Source organism: Neophocaena asiaeorientalis, unplaced genomic scaffold (assembly GCF_003031525.2).
Source record: "Neophocaena asiaeorientalis asiaeorientalis breed wild unplaced genomic scaffold, Neophocaena_asiaeorientalis_V1.1 scaffold524, whole genome shotgun sequence".
NCBI lineage: Eukaryota > Metazoa > Chordata > Mammalia > Artiodactyla > Phocoenidae > Neophocaena > Neophocaena asiaeorientalis.
The window spans coordinates 321,135-343,975 of NW_020172144.1; the positions used below are offsets into that span (position 1 = coordinate 321,135).

At 41.5% G+C, this 22,841-nt stretch overlaps 1 protein-coding gene across 1 annotated transcript in view; it reads left to right on the forward strand.

The window, feature by feature from the left end:
* The window catches only part of LOC112405728 (histone-lysine N-methyltransferase SMYD3), a 152,921-nt gene that overhangs the window by 122,055 nt on the left and 8,025 nt on the right, over positions 1-22,841 (forward strand). The window contains exon 6 of the mRNA XM_024754253.1: positions 13,936-14,044. Coding sequence (XP_024610021.1) covers positions 13,936-14,044 — 109 coding nt within the window. The remainder of the gene's footprint in view (positions 1-13,935; positions 14,045-22,841) is intronic.

Sequence of the window (22,841 nt, forward strand, 5' to 3'; positions counted from 1 at the left end):
TCTTTAATTTTTGTCAATGTGATTACTATGTGTCTTGGTGTGTTTCTCCTTGGGTTTATCCTGCCTGGGATTCTCTGCACTTCCTGGACTTGGGTGGCTATTTCCTTTCCCATGTTAGGGAAGTTTTCAACTATACTCTCTTCAAATATTTTCTCCGGTCCTTTCTCTCTCTCTTCTCCTTCTGGGACCCCTCTAATGCGAATGTTGGTGCGTTTAATCTTGTCCCAGAGGTCTCTTAGACTGTCTTCTTTTCTTTTCATTCTTTTTTCTTTATTCTGTTCTGCATCCTTGAATTCCACCATTCTGTCTTCCAGGTCACTTATCCGTTCTTCTGCCTCAGTTATTCTCCTACTGATTCCTTCTAGAGTATTTTTCATTTCATTTATTGTATTATTCATCTCTGTTTGTTTGTTCTTTAATTCTTCTAGGTGTTTGTTCTTTAATTCTTCTAGGTCTTTGTTAAACATTTCTTGCATCTTCTCTATCTTTGCCTCCATTCTTTTTCCAAGGTCCTGGATCATCTTCACTCTCATTATTCTGAATTCTTTTTCTGGAAGGTTGCCTATCTCCACTTCATTTATTTGTTTTTTGGGAGTTTTATCTTGTTCCTTCATCTTGTACATAGTCCTCTGCCTTTTCATTTTGTCTATCCTTCTGTGAATGTGGTTTTCATTCCACAGGCTGCTGAATTTTAGTTCTTTTTGCTTCTGCTGTCTGCCATCTGTGTAGAGTGTGTTTTGCATGAGATCCTCTCTCCAGCCTCTTACTTCTAGAAACTCCTATTTAGACCAACTGTCTGCAACCTTTTTCTGTAAAGGGGTAGGTAGTAAATATTTATGCTTTGCAAGTTGTACAGTCACCTACTCAATTCTGCTCTGTTGACCGAAAGCAGCCATAGACAATATGTAAATGAATAGGTGTTGCTGTATGCCAATAAAACTATTTATGAAAACATGCTTCAGGTAGGATTTGGCCTTCAGGCCGTAGTTTGCCAACCCTTGCCACAGACTCACTGTCTCACAATTCTACATCTAAACAGTGCCATATGCTCTGCCCCAAGAGACTATATTTTCCTTTGGAAATCACTGCAAAAGAGAACATCTCTGCTTCTCAGCACACATTCCAGCTCCTCCCAACACCTGTGCTCTGGGAGCCTAAGATCTCTTCAAGTGCTAGGGGCTCTTGAGTGCTTGGCATCTGTATCAGCTAATTTCAGTAAAAGCACCTGTCACTTCTGGAATAAATGTCAACAGCAACACTCTCGGTTTTGTTAGAGACACACTGTATTATAAATACAGACATACAACTTGGTTAAGCTTATTGATGGCAAACTATATTTCATCTTCTATTTAAAACTAGATTGTACAACTTTTTACTGGTGGTTAATTTTTTGTAAATCTAATTTTTTCCTTCCAAACAAAGGAAAAGTATGTACATTTTAAAAACCACAGTGTCGGGCTTCCCTGGTAGCTCAGTGGTTAAGAATCCGCCTGCCAATGCAGTGGATGCAGGTTCAAGCCCTGGTCCGGGAGGATCCCACATGCCACGGAGCGATTAAGCCTGTGCACCACAACTACTGAGCCTGCACTCTAGAACCCACGAGCCACAACTACTGAGCCCGCGTGCAACATCTGTTGAAGCCTGCGTGTCTAGAGCCTGTGCTCTGTAACAAGAGAAGCCACCACAATGAGGAGCCCACAAACCGCAACGAAGAGTAGCCCCCACTCACTGCAACTAGAGAAAGCCCGTGCACAGCAACAAAGACCCAACACAGCCAAAGATAAAAATAAGTAAATAAATTAAAAAAAAATTTAAAAACCACAGTGTTCCCTTCTTGATTTAATGCTCAATCTTTTGAGATCATTAAGTTCATACGTTATAATTAATTTAATTGTTCTTTACACAATGGCTTTATATCTAGAAATTAAAACTGAATGTTAAATCAGTTATTTAAGACTATTTTATTATTAAATATATCCTACCTTCCATAGGGTATATAAATTATAGATGAACTACTTAAAGAAATATAAAGTAAATATGCATGTAACCACTGTAGGTTCTTCCTGGATTTAGAAGGAATTTAGAATTCTTGAATCCTGTTTTCTTCCCTACTGACATATATGATGTGCTTATTGTATTTTTTATTTTTACCATATTTTTAACCCCCTAAAATTGTTTTGTTTGTCAGTGTTTGTAGGTTAACCCATGTAAGCATTCTCTTTACTCTTCAGTCCTTCTTGCACCTTAGACTTCCCGTCTTGGCTCACTTTCCTTCTACCAGAAGTACATAATTAGAAATTCCTTTTGTTAAGATCTGAGGTGACAAATTCACAGTTTTTCTTTGTCCAAAAATGTCGTTATTTCAACTTCATTCCTTTTTATAAATTAAGGCTTAGTTTTTTAGAAAACAGTTTTATGTTCACAGCAAAACTGAATGGAATGTACTGAGATTTCCCGTATATTCCCTACCCCATACATGCATAGCCTTGCTCATCATCGACATTCCCCATCAGAGTGGGACATTTGTTACAACTGACGAACCTATAGTGACACATCACAGTCACCCAAAGTCCATAGTTTACATTAGGGTTCACTCTTGGTGTTGTACATTTTATGGGTCTGGACAAATGTATAATGACATGTATCTATCATTATGGTATCATATAGAGTATTTCACTGCCCTGAAAAATCCTCTGTGCTCTGCCTCTTCATCCCTCCTTCACCTCTAAACTCCTGGGAACCACTGATCTTTTTATTGTCTCCATAGTTTTGCCTTTTCCAGAATGTCATAGAGTTGGAATGTAGCCCTTTCAGATTGGCTTCTTTCACTTAGTATTATACACGTAAGGTTCCTCCATGTCTTTTCATAGCTTGATAGGTCATTTCTTTTTACCACTGGATAATATTCCACTTTCTGGATATACCATAGTTTATTTATCCATTCACCTCCAGAAGGACATTTTTGTTGCTTTCAAGTTTGGGCAGTTGTGAACAAGGTTGCTGTAAATATCCATGTGTAGGTTTTTGTGTGGATGTTAAGTTTTCAACACCTTTGGGTAAATACCAAGGCACACAATTTCTGGGTACTGTGATCTAGTTTGTTTAGCACGTTTAGTTTTGCAAGAAACCGCCAAACTCTTCCAAAGTGGCTGTACCCTTTTGCATTCCCACTAGCAATGAATGAGAACTGTTGTTCCACAGCCTCGCCAACATTTAGTGTTGTCAGTGTTCTGGATTTTGGCTATTCTAATAGATGTATACTGATATGTCATTGTTATTTTAGTTTGCATTTCCCTGATGACATATAATATGGGGCATCTTTTCATATCCTTAATTGCCATCTGTGTATCTTCTTTGGTAAAATGTTCAGGTTTTTGGCCCATTTTTTAAATTGGTTTTTTTCCTATTGTTGCATTTTAAGAGTTCTTTGTATATTTAGGGTAACAACCCTCTATCAGATGTGTCTCTTGCAAATATTTTCTCCCAGTCTGTGGTTTATCTTCCCATTCTCTTGACATTGTCTTTTACAGAGCAGAAGTTTTTTATTTAATGAAGTCCAGCTTCTCAATTATTTCTTTCATGGATCATGTCTTTGTTGTTGTAACTAAAAAGGCACCACCACACCCAAGATCAATTTTGAATTCTTTTTTGTGAAGGGTGTTAAGATCTGTGTCTAGATTCTTTTTTTTTTTTGGCATATGGATGTCCAGTTGTTCTGGAAACATTTGTTAAAAAAAAAAACCTGCCTTTGTTCCATTGTATTGCCTTTGCTTCTTGGTAATGGATGTCCAGTTGTTCCGGAAACATTTGTTAAAAAAAAAACCTGCCTTTGTTCCATTGTATTGCCTTTGCTTCTTGGTCAAAGATCAGTTGACTGTATTTATGTGGGTCTATTCTGTTCCATTGATCCATTTTGTCTTTTCTTTCACAAATACAGTACCACACTGTCTTGATTACTGTAGCTTTACATTAAGTCTTGAAGTTGGGTAGTGTCAGTCCTCCAGTTTTAATCTTCTCCTTCAGTATTGTGCTAGCTATTCTGGGTCTTTTGCCTCTCCATAAAACTTTAGAATCAGTTTGTTGACATCCACAAAATAACTTGCTAGAATTTTGATTGGGATTGCATTGAATCTATAGATCAAGATGGGAAGAACTGACATTTTGACAATTATTGACTCTTCCTATCAGTGAACATGGAATATCTTTCCATTTATTCTGATTTTGTTCATCAGAGTTTTGTAGTTTTCCTTATATAGATCTTCTATATATTTTGCTAGATTTATACCTAAGTATTTCATTTTGTGGGTGCTAGTGTCTCATTCTTTTTGTTAAAGTTTTGTTGAGATGTAATTAATTCACTTACCATACAATTTACCCATTTAAAGTGTACAATTCATTGGTTTTTTATTATGTTCAAAGATATGTGCAACCATCCACACAGTCAATTCTAGAACACTTTCATCACCTCTAAAAGTAACCTTGAACCTTTACCTCTCCATCTTGATTCTTGAAAGATATTTTTGAGGATATAGAATACTAGACTAGGAATAATTTTTCCTAGGCACATTGAAGGTATCATTCTACTGGCTTCTGGCTTTCACTGTCAGCCTTACTGTGACTCTTTTGAATATAATCTTCTCCCATGATTGGAAAGAGGGGAAGCTTCCCTATTAGACCCTTCACCATTGGGTAGACACTGAGCTTGCTCTTCTGCCCCGCAAGCTCCAAAAAGCAGATGAAGCCAGAGGTTTCAGCACCCCAGTATAGCAGTGGTTTCGCAATCCTGCTTACTTCTCAAGGGTACCTCTTCATTTAGATTTTGGCCTGAGAGTTCTTTACTATCTTGCCAGCACGTTATTACTTTTAAAAATATTTTATCTATCATTTTACATTGTTTTCAGTGAGATAATCAATATGGCTATTAAGCTTGCCATATTACCAGAAACAGCATTAAAACAGTTTTCATAAATCTGAACAGGCCCAAATGAATAAATAATTTATGAAAATAAATTTAAAATTTCTACTCAAGGGCTTCTTTTTGGGAAATGATCTCAGAGTGATATGATCATCTGTGTATTCAGATATTTAGGGGATTTAGAGCACCTATCCAGAACTTCAGAGGTGTCTTTTATTGCCCATATAAGTGGACAAATAGACCTTGTACAGGACAAGTGGAACTTTTCTTTTTTTTAAGGTAGAAACTTTTTAAAACTTTACTATTTATTTTTATTTGTCTGTGCCAGGTCTTAGTTGCTGTGTGCAGGATCGTTGTTGCAGCATGCAGGATCTTTTAGTGGCGGCAGGCGGACTTCTTAGTTGCAGCACGCAGACTCTTAGTTGTGGCATGCATGTGGGATCTAGTTCCCTGACCAGGGATCAAACCCAGGCCCCCTGAATTGGGAGCGTGGAGTCTTACCCACTGGACCACCAGGGAAGTCCCCAAGTGGAACTTTTCTAATGAAAATCTCACTGCCATTTTTTTCCCAAGGACTTAATAACTAAATTATAGTTACCGTATAATTCAGTCATACTGGCTGGCCTTTTTGAAATATTTCAAAATAGTATTAAATATTCCACACCCTAAAAAAAAAAATGCTGTAAGATATGAGACAGGCAAAAGCCAGACAAAGGACAGTACTCTCACCATTATGAGTATTAAAAAGGACTATTTGCATACAGTGGAGTACCATCCTGCCTGCCTGGAAGATTCTGACCAGTTCTTTCCACTGTGCTGCATGCAAGGCCAACCGCATGGACTGGCCTATGATGTCTCCCTGCTGTTAGCCAAACTGCCAGTGGGCCACGCAGCACATGAGCAGGTCTGGAAAGAGCATGAGGAAATTTGAGCACAAATCCGCATTAAATGAAACTAAGCACACCTCAGTTGAAAGTTACAAGTATGGGCAATGTCTTCTCTGTTCATTTTTCTAAAAAGAAATCTAAACTCAAACTTTTAGGTTCAAAATTGGACACAACCCTATCTGCATCATAAGTCTTTCCTTAAGGAGGCAGCTCCTGGCTACTCAGCCAGTATCTTCTCAGTTTCTCCAGACCCCACCAGGCTTCTCTTTGTGTTGCTACATATTCAACTTTCACTTAAAAAGAAACAGGCAAACATACAGGTGATCCAGGTGGGTCTTTTGGCTGTTGGAATATAACTATTTTGGTGCTATTAGGCTATCTTTTTACACTTTGCAACGAAATTGAGTGATTTTTTTTCCCATTGTTTATCTCAATATGGATGTAAAAGCGCGTCGCAACTAATTACGTTACATCCACTATCCCTGGAAACTTAATAATACTAGTTTGTGTTTATATGTGATTGACAGACAGACATTCTCCCATCTGTTTTCTTACCATCAGGTTAATTGTGATGTGAAGTGGTCACTCTGCTAACTGCTTGGAAGAACCAGGTCTTAAATCCAAATCTCCTCAAACTCCCTCATTCTAATTTATCTACCATAAAACCTCTGCTCCAGAGGCTGAATTACATGAGCATTTAAAATAAACAAAAAGCTCTCTTGTACTTATTATCTGATTTAGAGATTCTTTCAAACAATGGATCATATACAAATAATTATACATTGTCAAACTTCTGAGCGTAAGAAAGCTCTGCCTTGTGAGTGAAGGACCTATTTGGTGGAAATTAAGAGAGGCAGAAATGCATTCTTTGTGTAAGGAAATGATCCTGCTTACTCATTTTATGGCATAAAATAAACCCAAGAAAAATCTCATTGCATTGAGACAAAGTCTCAATGTAACACTGTAAAATCCCATTGTGATGTGTGGTGGGATTATAAGAAGCACTATGAATTTCTTTTCCTATACTCAGGTGGCAGGAGGTGGGGTGTGTGTGGCAGAGCCATCTTTCTCAATGCTGTGGGGCTGACAGCACATGTCACAGATGGAGCAAGAGGTGAGGGTTCAATCTAGGCTGGAAGCCAGGACCTTTTTCTTTTGGAAACAAGTGAGAATTCATGGCCCTGATCCTCCTGTCACCAACAGAACCAAGCTGTAGAGGTAATGGAGAAGTAAGGCTTCATCACCCCACTTGGAGAGCAGCACCTCTCCAGACTGTGTGAATTAATTAAGAAATGGTAAGAAATAGTTCTCCTTGTTCTGAAGTTCCCAGTATAGTCTGTCCTTTTTTCTTTGGTTTTGTTTCCCAATGTTAGGATCTTTTTTTTTTTTTAACTAACAACAACAAAAATGTATCATATTCCAAATAAAGCTACCCTACCACAAAGGCATAAATAACTTCCATACAGCAGCTGGTTTAACTCAAAAAGACCCTAAGGAACATCCTATGACTCTATCTGCCTTTTCATGCTTCCTTGTCTCAGTTACCCATGGTGTTTGACAGTGAGTTTCTACACTTGATTTAAGACCTAGAGCAAAGCTTCTTAATGCTGAGTGTGAGCTGCTGTTACATCTGCTGTTCTTCTAGCTATCAAGTAGTGTCGATCTGATGTCCTGACAGTGTGGAAGGCCACTGTATGCCACTCATTGTGTGTATCATTTCATTTCTATATAAGACTTAGAATTAAGTAAAATTCCAAAATCTTCTGAAACTTGGGGCAGTTATCTACCAGAGTCCATAACTTCTGAAGGTGAAAAAGTAAAATCCAGTGTCCTGCTTTTTTAATTATGAAAAATTTCAAACATACATGAAAATAGAATAATATAATGAACCTTCATATATCTATTATCTAGTTTCAATAATTATCAAGATCTTGCAACACGTAGTTTATCTCTCACCTTACTTCCCCCTCTTTTCCCCTTATTTGAATTATCTTTTTGAATTATTTTATTCTTTTTGCAGTTCTTAGCTTTCATTACTTCTGAAAATTCTCAGCCATTATGGCTTTAGATATTGCTTCTGCCATCCTCTCCCATCTCTCATTTGAGATTCCAGTTTACCTATATGAGACCTGTGTTCCCCTTTATGTTCCATTTCCTCATCTCTCTTTGTTTTGCAACTGATATATTCTTTTGACCTGCCTTCCAGTTCTCTAATTCTTTCCTTGGCTGTGATAAGTCTGATGTTAAACTATTGAGATCTTAATTTCAGTTTTCTATTTTTCAGTTCTAGAATTTTCATTGGTTCTGTTTTATATAATTTCAATTTTCTGCTAAAGTTCTTTTCTATTATTAAGTTTGCAAACATACTTTTTATACTTGTTTCTTAATTGATATATTAGAGCCTCAATATCTGCAAACCTGTAGGTTTGTTTCATTGTCTATGTTTTTCTCTTGGTTTTCAGACAGTTCTTATCTTTTTGTATGCCTGGTTATAAGTTTACTGAATGCAGGACATTGTATAGAAAAATTAGAGAGATAATTGAGATTCAGGATTATGTTATCTTCCTTCAGAGAGAATTTACTTTTGCTTTTGGCAGTCAGGGTAGAAACAGATCACCTTACTCCAGTCAGGGTTTGAAATGATTCAGTCTTTGGGAGGGCCAGTCTGTTTATGGCTTACCACTATTCCTGGATTGTAGCCCTTTGGTGGGGCTCACAAATGAAAGTTGGGGATGTTTACTGGAGCTCCTTCTCATCTTTGCTAAGCCCTGAACTCCAAGTTCTGTGTCTCCATATCCTTGAGACTGCCAAAACTTCTGCTCAGCTGTTTAGCCTATCTGCCTCTACTTTCAAATCAGCAAAGGGAAAAGCAGCAACAAATGTAAGGATCACCTACTTGAGCTTCTGCTCTTTCTGCCATTTTGCCACATCCAGACCCCTATCCCTCTGTGATTCTTTGACACCTTCAAACAGATTTTTTTTTTTTTAAAGAAGATGTTGGGGGTAGGAGTTTATTAATTAATTTATTTTTGCTGTGTTGCGTCTTCGTTTCTGTGTGAGGGCTTTCTCTAGTTGTGGCAAGCAGGGGCCACTCTTCATCGCAGTGCGCAGGCCTCTCACTATCGCAGCCTCTCTTGTTGCGGAGCATAGGCTCCGGATGAGCAGGCTCAGTAGTTGTGGCTCACGGGCCTAGTTGCTCCGCGGCATGTGGGATCCTCCCAGACCAGGGCTCGAACCCGTGTCCCCTGCATTAGCAGGCAGATTCTCAACCACTATGCCACAAGGGAAGCCCCAAACAGAATTTTATAAATATTTTGTCTAACGTTTCTTGTTCTTAGCACAGAGTTTGGTCTGAAACAAGGTAACCCACCATTGCTGGAAAGAGAAATTATGCTGAAGAAATTTAAATCAAAACTCAGTCATTACATCATTTTATCCATGAATACTTCAGTTTGTACCTCTGAAAAATGTGGACATTTTCTTACCCACAATGCCATATCATATTCAAATTTCCTAGATTGAATCAGAAATGTCTTTTTACAGTTGTTTTAAGATGCAAAAGGTCTGCAAATTACATTTGACTGTTGTATCTCTTAAGTCTCTTTTAATCTAGAGTGTTCTTCTCCCCTGCCATCTTTTTCTTTTCACGCCATTGACCTGTTGAAGATCCTGGGTGAAGGTCCTGTAGAATTTCCCATATCTCGAATTTAGCTGGCTGCTTTTATTTGTTCCTCTACCACTTGTTTTTCCTATGAAATGGAATTTAACTTTATGGGCTTGATTAAATTTGGTTTCTTTGTTTCTGTTTTTGTTTTTTGGCAAGGATCCTTTATAGGTGGTGTAAAATCCTTCTTATTGCATCATGTCAGATAGCATGTAATATCTGGCTGTCCCACTTTAGTGATGCTGAGACTGGTCAGTGGGTTCAGATGGCAACAACCTGATTTATCCGTTTAAAAATTTTCCATCATTCTTTGATCTGCTGATTTCATCTAGTGACACTTTTTTCATGGATTCTTCAAGAGTTGCAAAATGCTGATTTTTCTAATTCCATCATTAGGATTAGATAAATTCACATTTATCAGCCAAATTTCATACATTACAGCTATTTGGTTACTCTACAATACAGTTTATACAGTCAAGTTAAGCTCTCATTTTAAATTCAGTGATGTATTTTATATCAGTTCTAAAAAATAACCCTAACAATAAATGTTTTTTCCTGTCATATAAATGTCGAAACTGCTACCTGTAATGAAGCAATGTGATTGGTAATTGAATCATGTGGAAGAACCTCAGCAAGACCAACAACATAGGTCCTGCCAACATAGGTCCTGCCATGTTTTTCTCTACCCCCTTTTAACTTGAGACATTCCAGTTCCCTGACCCTCAGCCTCCTTGTAGAATAGGGCAGCAAGATCTTGGTGCTTATGGGTGTGAATTAAACTAGCATGTGTGCTGCTGCTTTTCTCTGCTTGTTTAAACACCTTCTTCCTATACACTTATTCACCTCAGAAACACCAAGGGCACTTTTTCCATTCTAGGCCCAGCGTCCTGGACCACGTGATTGTTAGCAGTGTACCCATGAAAAGAAAATTTATAACACCCAAACAAGTAGAATGCCTTGCTGAATGATTTTGTTATTACATAGTTTGCTTGTGTTTTTTGTGGCGGCATTTCAATTTCTGAATCTTGGAGTCAGCTCTGACTGCCAGACCCCAGCAAGTCTCCAGGTCCTGTTGAATCAGCTCTAGGCCATTTTTTGCATCAGATCCTTCTTTTCTGTTCTCATTACCACATCTTGACTCAGGTCTCTCTGCCTCTAGAGTCTCTTTTCCAATTTATCCTGTTTCCTATTCTGGTGAAACACCCTCAGCCCCTCTGTAGGGCCCAGCTGCCTGCAAGCAACGTCTGAACCTCCTAGCTGGGCGTGGATGCCTCTGCACAGCCTGGCCTCAGGTGCACCTCCTCTCCCGCTCTCCTTCGCTGCCGGTCAGATCATGCATTCACTGGCCCTTTGTCTCCAGCCTCCTGTACCATTGCCAGAGCTACCCGCCCTTCCCATGCTCCATATGCTGTCCTAGCAGCCCATCGCCTCTTCCAATCTGAACCAGCTCGAGCTCTGCTGCTCCAAGGAATCTCCCTGATCACTGTGGTCTCCACTGCTTCTGGAGCACCCATTTTCTGTGCCGTGGTCTGGCAGCTCTCACAGTCCTCTCTGTATCATAGCTCAATTGCTTCATATCTGCAATTAGACTGTATCCTAAGCAAGGGCAGGGACTCACCGTGGGCTTCTTGCATCCTTTATGCACTGGGCACAGTACCTGGCCTCTCCTAGCTACTACACCTTCCCACTCAGACTCCTGTTTTAGTCCTTGCAGTCCTCAGGCATCCCTGATTCCTTCTCTGGTTAAGGCTCTCAGCCTGGCCTTGATTCCTGACAGTCTGTGATTGAAGACCTCTTGCAGGCCTCCTCTCATCACTGTCACACACGGTAAAGTTGATGAAAGCCCACGCCCTGGGTAGAGAACTTCTCCCAGCAGGAGTGAGCTTCACCGGTTTTCCTTGGGGTGCTATTCCAGCAAGTAATCGTGATGCTTATTCCATATGTCAGCTGGGAGGCCTCCAGAAACAACCCAGGCACACACTCAGCACCCCTGCCAGAGCTGTTAGGCTGCTCCGTAAATATTTATGTGGAAGTCCCCCTCCCAGACACTTCCTCATCCTCTCCTGATTAAACTCCACTTCATTTTTTAATATCTTTAAGCAACCAGAGCAAGTACCTTTCATGGAGTAATTATGCACCACTTTCTCTGCCACCACAGAACCAAAGATTTTCTTTCCTTCTGCTAACTGATGTGACAGACATCCACTTAATGGAATGATTATTAGTATGAAATTACATTTTGGCCTTTAAATTTAATTATGCCACATTCACAGCAATAAAATAAAGTTCCAAGTGCAGGTGTGTTTTTCAAGGAAAGTGTCCAAGGCAATTAAGCACAGGGCAGTGACGTCCTATATTTAAGCCTTTTGTATAGGGATCTTAAAATCTTTTCCACACAAGTAGATAATGATGTTCATTTTGTAAGGGGGAGAGGTGAAGTGACTGATCTCTTGGCATGCTCAGAAGACGACGGAAAATCCAGGACCCAGGTGTCCCCTTTGTTTCCCCCCTCCCCTCCCTTTTCAGTTCTTTAAGAGAAGCATGGCCGACCTTCTATTAATTTAAATACCTCTCTCTGAGGTACTGCTTTCCGCTTCTTTAAGAGCCTGAATGAAAAAAGTTTCTATATCACATTTCATGTGGGGAAGAGTTGAGGTTCAGGGAGAGGGAATGGTTTGAAGATAGTATACTAATCAGAGAACATACATGTCTCTCCCGATAAAGCTACCTCATCTCTATTACACAGTAGAGCCTAAATGTGGGTTCCATGACTAGTTCATAAATGAAAAGCGGAACAGTGCTTGGCACATGGTAAGCCCCGTATAAGTCATGACTCAGGCCTACAGGCAGGCACCTATGTTCTCTGGACGGGAAGCATCTGGAATGCACCCTCGCTCATGCCATGCAACAGTTTGGATGTGTTTCCGTTCTCCCCACCAAGACAAACCTTCCCAGATCCTGGGGAGCCAGGTTAAGTCCTCTTACCCTCTTCCAAGAAACCTTCCCTGGTCCAACCAATCATCATAACTCTCCTTTTCATAACTCCTGTATCATTTTCTCAGTCCATTCCACACACTTGAACTGAGCATTGCCATCTACTAATTAACATAGGCTTCATCGGGACACTAAATCATGCTCTATTCTGTGATATTTTTAAACTGTGGTATGAATGTTTGCCTCGTGTCTCATGGGATTATTGGGCCTTGAGGGGAAAGATCATATATATACAGTATAGTATGTCCCCCGGCCTCAGGATCGATCTTGCACATACAGCCGGAGGCCAGGAGACTTACCAGGCTAGAGGATGTGGGGGGCAGAGGGGCCAAACTGTACACATTTTGTTGAATCTAACATAATACATTCTTGTTGAATCGAGTTGAAATAACACTGGGTCTGAAACATAGTCCTGGGTTTTCATTCTTCGGTCCACTGCAACACCCTGTACTATTCTGTTGTGTATGAAAGAGGTCAAGTATGTACAGAGTTCCTACATGCAACACGGTAGCAAACACAGATGGGGTGTCTGAATCCAAAGAGTCCAGTGATATATATATATGGAATCTAAAAAAAAAAATGGTTCTGAAGAACCTAAGGGCAGGACAGGAATAAAGACGCAGACATGGACTTGAGGACAGCGGGGAGGGGGAAGGGTAAGCTGGGACGAAGTGAGAGAGTGGCATGGACATATATACACTACCAAATGTAAAATAGACAGCTAGTGGGAAGCAGCCGCATAGCACAGGGAGATCAGCTCGGTGCTTTGTGATGAGGGTGGGAGGGAGATGCAAGAGGGAGGGGATATGGGGATATATGTATACGCATAGCTGATTCAATTTGTTATACAGCAGAAACTAACACAACGTCGTAAATCAATTATACTCCAATAAAGATGTTAAAAACAAAAACAAAAAAACAGAGTCCAGTGATGACAGAATAAATACACGGGGCCTGTAAGAAAGGTGGACTCTGTGATGAATGATGGACTCTGCACTGAGACTCAGGGAGCTTTGCGGTTAAAAGGAGCGTGTGGGCGTTTCTATATGGGGAGTCCTGAAAGTAAATGAAAATTCATTTACTTAACAATTATACACTGAGAGGCCAGCTTCTGGTCCAAGGCTATCCTGGGTGTTGGAGCTTCACGGGGGAGGTTGGAGGATAAGATTGGCACCTGGTCCCTACACCCCCTACCAAATATAAACGCAGAGGTCCAGATTCTCTTCTTTTAGTGTTTATTAGAGAGGTATTCCTCCTGTCATTTTTTCCCCAATGCAAAAGGCATTCTGGGGAACAGGAGACCAATAGTGTGCTTCTTCCCTCGGTATCACGTTCTCCCGGCTGCAGAGCTGATTCTTCTCAGTGGCTCACTGACATTCACACCCAGCATTTGCTCCCACTTTCATAGTCTCCTGACTTGTGCTGACTGCACCAGTGAGAGCTACTGACACTGTTTGCCATTTGTTTTCTTCCAGGATTTTTTTCCCAGGAAACCATCCCGTCAGAGGCGTGCAGGTAATGAAAGTTGGCAAACTGCAGTTACATCAAGGCATGTTTCCCCAAGCGATGAAGAATCTGAGGCTGGTGAGTGTGCCAAGATCGCATGTAGTTCTGCCTGGAATACCTTTTCCTGGTTGTTGCTAGGCCTCTTCCTTGTGATTTCTAGCAACTCTACACACGTGTGTATGCACATGTGCAAGCACACATATGTACACACACACGTATTTGTACACAAACACGTACCCATAAATGTTAAAAACCAGCTTCAAAAAAAAGAATGATTTGTGATGTTTGCCGATGTCTTTGGTATAAACATGCCCACCGTTGCTGATTTTAAACTCCCAATGTCAAATCAACCAGTTCACAAGAATCAGTAAAATTTAACAATCAATTCCTACTAACTGGTGCACACTGGCCTCAGACACCACTGCGCCTGTGCAAGGCCTTCTCCACCGTGGACAGGCCACCCTTGTCCATGCCTCCCCACCCACAGAACAGAATCCACATTCCCAGCCCCTTGACCACCTGTCTGCAGACCACCTTTGCAGCCTCGTCACCTCCAGCCTCCCCCTGCCCACCTACACACACACACACACACAGAGCTGGTGTACACTGAGCCGCTCACCGTTGCCCAGGCATGGTCCTTTCCAAGCTGTCTCCTTTGCCTTATATGCCCTCCCCCGACCCCAGCCCCTGGGCCCGGCAGAACTCTACTGACCCTTTAAGGCCCAGCTGGAATGTTGTGTCCTCCCTGCCCCCTGAGCACTCACCACAGGGCAGCAGGAATACCTGCTGCCCCGCCCCCCAGGAGGCTGCGAGGTCTGGGACTTAGCAAGTATCCACTGTTGGAAGAAGGGAGGAAGGGAGCGAGGGCGAGAGGTCAATACAGTGCTAGCAACAAGTGCGGAGAAACTCAAGGGGGAGAACTGGGTCTGTGTTGGAATGCAGTGTTAAAGAGTGAATTTTGGGCTTCCCTGGTGGCGCAGTGGTTGGGAGTCCGCCTGCCGATGCAGGGGACGCGAGTTCGTGCCCCGGTCCAGGAAGATCCCACATGCCGCGGAGCCTGCATGTCCGGAGCCTGTACTCCGCAACTGGAGAGGCCACAACAGTGAGAGGCCCGCATACTGCAAAAAAAAAAAAGAGTGACGCCTGTCCTCACCCTCTCAATGAGTCTCCTCTGCCACTAGGGCCCAGGGCTCTCTGCTGTCTTGGCCTTTGCACCCTGGCAGAGCACCCCCTCACCCAAACCGTGGCTTCCAAAGGCAGAACTCAGGTGCTTGTCTGGTCCAGGCACTGGTGGCGGCTATGGAGAGCTGGTGTCTGGGGTTTCACGGGCAGCACCTGGCACTTTCGCGGGTCCTCTGGGCCACGATGCCCTTGTCCGCAGAAGAGTGGAGAGACCCGGGCCCTGAATCAGGATCTCTCAGGGAGTGTCTAGGGGCTGGCTGATCCACATTTAGATGGGAAAAATAACAGATGCCTAAGGGATTCTTACAAGTGAGATTCCCTAATGCTGGTTTGATTGCTAGCCCTGTTGCCTTTTCCTGGTCTCTAACTGAAATCAGCCCATGGTCAACAGGGAGAACACTAGGATGGCTGAAGGTGGCCAGCGCTTCCTGTTCTCTTTGCCTTGTCTGACGTCTTTACCAGACTGATGGAAGAACACTGGAAGGCTCCTGTGGTCTCAGGAGAACTTTTCTTTTCTGGTCTGGCTAATGGTTGTCAACCAGTCAAATCAGTTGGGCAGAAAAGACTCATTGAGGGTCTACTCTGTGAATGTTCTGACAGGAAAACAACGTGGAGGAAATTTCCCACGTATATCATGGACCCAACCCAGGGTCACCTCCAAGTAGGTATTTTATAAGTGATCAAATTAGTCCTTGATGTTTTATGGGACTAGAAAGTATTAATACTGCTCACATGTACATGACTGATCTGGCCCTCATGACAGCTGACAGCCATCTGAGGCCAGTGGGCCAAGCATTTCCGTGTCCATTTGAAAACTGAAGGAGCTAAGGAGGCTTGGCGTCACACTGAACCAGAGCCAGGTCCAGTCTGTTCGATTTAATCTAACATGTGTTGATTAAATGCTTCTATTAATCTGAATAAGGCCCAGTGTTGTCCTCACAGTTTAGTGGAGGAGACAGACACGTGAACAAGTCATCAGATCCAGACTGGAATCCGAGGCTCTAGACTGGCCCAGCAAATAATTGAGACTCTCTAGTAAGACTCAGTGTAGAAATCCCTTCAGATCCCGCTGAGCTCCTGGTGCCAACTCAGAGGAGGATATGCAAGAGAAATCTGAGGGGATTTGGATCTTTTCTACTCTTCACATGAGGCTTTATCATTGCCATTGCACGCAGGACTCTTGATGGAGGCATCTCATACCCTCAGCTGCAAAGACAAGTGTGAACGAACCCACACTGATGTCTAGATACAGATTTACGGGACATATGTGGGCCAGGTGGATCACCAGTCCTTCTTGTGACACTCTTATCGCCCTTTTATACCCTTCGTGCCCTGTTCCATCCTGTCTTCCTCATGTCCTTCTTGTGAGCTTGCCTCATTTCCTCCAGAAGCCTCCCTTGGTGATTGTTTTAGCATCTTCTGCTCCTGGTACCAAAGATAAGCCCACATATGGACCCTGACAGCTGCCAAATGAAAGACCTCGGAGCGGCACCAGAACGTCTGTCCTGTGAGGCCTGGCGTTAGTCATGGCCTTACCCAAACTTCCTGCTTGGCCCTGGAAAAGACATGGAGTCTCCTGGATTCTGATATCGACCAGAAAGCAGATGTTCACCCCGGCAGTGTCACGCAGTAGGAAGACACTCGTATTCAGAGTTCAGGTTCCAGTGCCGTCATTTACTACGTTTATGACTTGAAGCAAGTCTCAATCCCTCTGAGTATAATTTTCTTATTTTAAAAATGAGGATCATACCTACCCCATAGAGTTATTTTAGAAGTAGATAAGGTAGTGTGTAAGGGTGTGTTTGGCTGAGTCCCAAGTGTGTGGAGAGTATAAAGGATTATTATTGTGTAGGAACCCTTGTTCTGATCACTCCCTCACTACCCAGTCCCTTTAGCACTTGCGTTTGGAGTTTGGGGTTATACAGTGTTTCCCCTGTTGAACAATTATATTATAGACCTGCTCCCCAGCAGTTCACATGGGTGTGTTCCATTTCCTGGAGGTGAGTGGGAATTCCACAAGATACCTTTTGTATCTCCTGGGGCTACCAAACCTAGACACATGCCCTGAACATAGCAAGTTCTATCAAGTACCTACTTGAATGAATGGATTTTTTAATGAGGAGAGGTCTTTAAAAGCACCACCCTGGCCCTGTTCTTTTAGCTAATGTGTATATGTACTACGTATGTGGCTAGTGGACCAGATCTTCTCAGGACATATGCTGACCATTTACTAGCAGGGTAAGGTTCTGCTCACCCAATTCCAATGTGTGGCAGGGGTTTTCCCGCTTCAACAAGCAATTCTCAGACACAGGTGGGTGTCCTACGGTTCAACTCAGTTCTGACACCATTTACCTGGAGATGGCATCAGATCCCACTGCCCCCCCTAGATCACCTTCCACACTTCAGACGCCGGTCACAAGCCCAGGTTGTCACATAGGCTTCAGACTGACTGGCTATAGCTTAGAGGTGCCGAGGATGCCACCACGGTTTTGATTAATTTGCTAAAGCAGCTCACAGGATTCCAAGAAACATTTTACTTACTTACTAGATCACCAGTGTATTATAAAAGGCTATAAATCAGAAGCAGCCAGATGGAAGAGATGCACATAGGGCGTCTCTCCGAGTTCACCGCTTTCCACGAATCTCCATGTGTTCACCAACCTAGAAGCTTTCAAACTCTGTCCTTGTGGGTTTTTATGAAGGCTTCACTACAGAGGCATGATTGATGAAATCACTGGCCATTGGTGATTGATTCAACCTCCAGTTCCTCTTCCCTGAAAGTTCCAACCGTCTTATCATATGGTTGGTTATCCTAGCAACCAGCCCCCATCCTTAGGTGCTTCTGAAAGTCACCTTATTAAAATAATAAAGACACCTTGATCATTTTCATCACTTAGGAAATTCCAAGGGTTTTAGGAACTCAGTGCCAGAAATAGAGATGAAGACCAAGTATATATTTCTTATTGTATATCCCAATATCACACAGAGGGACAGGCTGCACACCTCCATCTTTTTTGCAAGTTCACAGCTCCTGTGAGTCTAGAAGCAGGGCAGTTTCGTTCTGCAGATAACCTCTCCTCCCGAGCTTTCTCAGGGCTCAGGTCACCCAGAGAGGGGCAAGGGAAGATATATTCTTGCCTTTTTTAAACTGGTGTTCTCTTTAGACTGGCACCCCCAGACATTCTTCCTTAGAAACTCTGGAAATAACGGGATGAACGAGTTTGAATAAGGGTTTCAGAGGCTGAGTTTGAAACAAAAATGAGAAAAGCTTCAGAAACAAAAATTAGGTACAGATTCAATTAGGCCCGGCCTCCTCCAGGAAAGGAATCCTCTTAGCCCAGTTCTGATTTGGTTTAGGCTCCCATCTCCCCTGGGCTCAGCTGAAATTCTTGTGATTGCTGCCACAGGACAGTCCTGGGCTCCCTTCACCGTACCTCCCTCTTGCTTTCTCCTGTCTCTAATCTCTTTTCATTTCTTTCCATTTATTTCTTAGAAGAATTTTGTTAGCCGCTAATTTGACTTCTTGGACCTCAGGGGCAACCATTCTCATCTGGCCTGTCTTGTCAGTGAGCCTGCTTCTTTTCTGTGAGCTCTGCGTGCTGCCAGCTCCCTCACCCTGGGCTACACTAGCTGCTTTGTTAGTAGTGCCCTGTTAACAAGTCAGGCTGGAAAAAGTCAAACTTCTTCCCCCTCAATAACCATTTTTTATTTAGACGTAAATTTCTTATATTACACTGTAATGTTTTTTCTCTTCTCACTTCATTATGTTGAAGCATTGTACACTTTGAGGACCTAAATAGGGAGCTCAGGCCCAGTCCCCAGCACAGCTCCTCTCATACCCACATGGTTACTAGCTATTCCAGCTCATCCAGGCAAAGCTCCAAGCACATGCTGGTCTCTACTCCAGCCTGCACCCTGATTTCAAGCCCCTCTAAATGGATGATTTAGAGCCTGCAAGTCTATTGCTCCCATTTCTTAATTTGCTACAATGATTTTTAACCTCTTTGGTCATGTTCATTTTTAGGAATTGTGTGAGGACCACTGACTCACCAGAGAAAATGCACATACACACATTTTTTTAAAAAATTGGGGTATAGTTGCTTTACAATGTTGTGATGTTTTACACATGGCAGTGCACATACGTCAATACCAATCTCCCAATTCATCCCACCTCCCTGCCCCACACCCCGTATCCACACTGCACAACATTTTTTTTTATATTTGGTGGGGAAGGTATTTAGGGACCACCTGAAGCCTCTCCATGGACTTTCTATAGGCCCGTGGTCTCAACGTTAAAAAGCTCTCGTCTAAATGCATAACATCACCTTAACATGTGGACAGATGGGAGGGAGAGGGGGAGGACAAGAGCGCATGCAGAGGTGATGTGCCATAATCATCAGTAGTGCCTTCAAAGAGTTGTTTGGCAGTCCCTGGCTCTGATATTTATGACTGTCCCCTACTGACTTAAAATAGAGAATATCAGTTTCAAGAGTATGTTTCTGAACCAAAAAAAGAGAAGATAACTAAGAGAATAATCATAAAATGAAAGCATAGTGATTAAGTTACATTATAGGAAACAAGCATAAATTTACCTACCAGAAAGTGTAAGCCCAGCAGTGACAAGGAACCAAGTGAGGAACCTGGACTTGTACTTCCACCTGGCAGTAACATGGTGTCATCTGCCATACTCCTGCTGGAGCAATATTGGAGAGAGCCAGCTAAAACAGAAAGTTTACATAAAATTCAGAATCTCAGCATAATACTCAACATGTCCAGGTTTCAACTGAAAGTCCCTCATCATACCAAGAACAAGGAAGATCTCAATCTTCATGGAGAAAAAGACAATCGACAGATTGCAACTCCAAGATAACAGATTTTAGAATTATCTGACAAAGATTTTAAAGCCAATCATACATGGGCTCAAACAAGCAATTACAAACATCCTCAAAACAAATGAAAAAATAGAACACCTCAGCAAAGAAATAGAAGATAGAAAGAAGAAGCAAACAGAAATTTACGAACTGATAAATACAATTACCAAAATATACAGACTGGAGCTTAACAACAGAATGGAAAGGATAGAGGAATGAGTTAATAATGAACTTGGGGCTTCCTTGGTGGCGCAGTGGTTGAGAGTCCGCCTGCCAATGCAGGGGACGCGGGTTCGTGCCCCAGTTCGGGAGGATCCCACGTGCCACGGAGTGGCTAGGCCCGCGAGCCATGGCTGCTGGGCCTGCGCGTCTGAAGCCTGTGCTCTGCGGCGGGAGAGGCCACAGCAGTGAGAGGCCCGCGTACCGCAAAAAAATAAAAGATAAAAAAATAATGAACTTGAAGGTGGAACAATATAAGCCGTCCAATCTAAAAAACAGAGATAAAATGACTAAAAAAGGTAAAATTGAACAGAGCTTCAGGGACCCGTGGTACCTATAACAAAAGATCTAACAGTGGAGTCCCAGAAAGAGAAGAGAAAGAGGGAAGAGTGGAAAAAGTACTTGAAGAAATAATAGTGAAAGCACTCAAATTGAAAAACAGTAAAATTCTCTCTCTTCATAGATGACATGATCTTATATGTAGGAAACCCTAAAGATACCACAAAAGAAGTTGTTCCAACTAAGAAATTCAGCAAAGTGGGAGGATGTAAAATTAACATGCAAAAGTCAGTTGTGTTTCTATACACTGATAGGGAATGATCCCAAAAGGAAATTGAGAAAACAGTTCCACTTCTAATAGCATTGTACAGAATAAAATAATCAGCAATTAACTTAATCAAGGAGGTAAAAGACTTATACACTGAAGACTATAAAACATTGCTGAAAAAAATTAAAGATGACATAAACAGAATAATATTCCATGTTCATGACTGAAAGATTTAATATCATTTTAAGATGTCAATACAACCTAAAGCAATCTATAGATTCAATGCAATCTGTCAAAATCCCACTGACATTTTTTAGAAATGGAAAAATCCATCCTAAAATCCATATGAAACCTCAAGACCCCAATAGCATAACAATATTGAAAAAGAAAAAAAAAGTTGGAGGACTCATACTTTATGATTTCAAATTTTGCTACACAACTACAGTAATCAAAACAACATGGTACTGGCATAAAGACAGCCATATAAGCCAATGAAATTGAATAGAGAGCCAGAAATAAACTCTCAGATATATGTCAAATAATTTTTGACAAGGGTGCCAAGACCACTCAGTGAGGAAAGGACAGTCCATTCAATAAACGGTGTTGAGAAAACTGGATATCCACATGCAAAAAATAAAGTTGGACCCTTACCTAACACTATATTTTTAAAACTTAATGCATGGATTAAAGACCTAATATAAGAGCTAAAACTATAAAACTCTTAGAAGAAAAGCTTCATGAGACTGGATTTGGCAATTACTTTTTTGGATATGCCACCAAAGGCACAGGCAACAAAGAAAAAATAGACAAATTGAACTTCATCAAAATTTTAAATGTTTGTGCATCAAAGGATGCTATCAACAGAGTAAAAAGGCAACCCACAAAATGGAACAAAGTATTTGCAAATCACGTATCTGATAAGTGAATAATTTCCAGAATACAGAGAGAATGCCTAAACTTCAATAACAATACCAAAACAGCCCAATCCAAAAATTGGCAAAGGACCTGAATAGACATTTCTCCAAAGAAGATATGCAAATAGCTAAAAATCACATAAAAAGGTGCTTAACATCACCAATCATTAGGGAAATGCAAACCACAACCACAATGAGTTACTACTTCTCACCTGCTAAGATGGCTATCATTAAGAAAAAAAACCCAGAAAACAACATGTATTGGTATGGATGTGGAGAGACTGGAACCCTTATGTATTACTGGCAGGAATGCAAAATGGGGCAGCCACTGTGGAAAAATAGTATAGCAGTTCCTCAAAAATATGAAACATAGAATTACTATTTGATCCACCAATTCCACTTCTGGGTATAAACACAAAAGAATTGAAAGCAGGGACTTGAACAGATATTTGTACACCAATGTTCATAGCAAGCATTATTAACGATAGCTAAAAGGTGGAAACAACCTAAATGTCCATGGACAGATGAATAGATAAACAAAATGTGGAATATACAGACAATATTATTCAGCCTTAAAAATGAAACCACATGGATGAAACCTGAAGACATTATGTGAAATAAGCCAGTCACAAAAGGATAAATATTGTATGATTCCATTTATATCAGGTATGTAGAGTAGTCAAAAACATAGAGAGAGAAAGTAAAATAGTGATAACCAGGGGCTGGAGAGAGAAGGGAATGGAGAATTATTCTTTAGTGGGTACACAGTTTGGGTACACAGTTTCAGTTTGGGATAACACAGAAGTTCTGGAATGGATAGTGGTAGTGGTTGCACCACAATGTGAATGTAATTAATGCCACTGAACATAAAGAAATCTACCTGGGGATTCAAGAAGGTAACTGATTGTGAAAATGACTATACTGCCCAAGGCAATGTACAGATTCAACGCAATCCCTATCAAATTACCAATGGCGTTTTTTACAGAACTAGGACAAAAAATCTTAAAATTTGTATGGAGACACAAAAGACCCCAAATAGCCAAAGCAGTCTTGAAGGAAAGAAATGGAGCTGGAGGAATCAGACTCCCTGACTTCAGACTATACTATAAAGCTACAGTAATAAAGACAATATGGTACTGGCA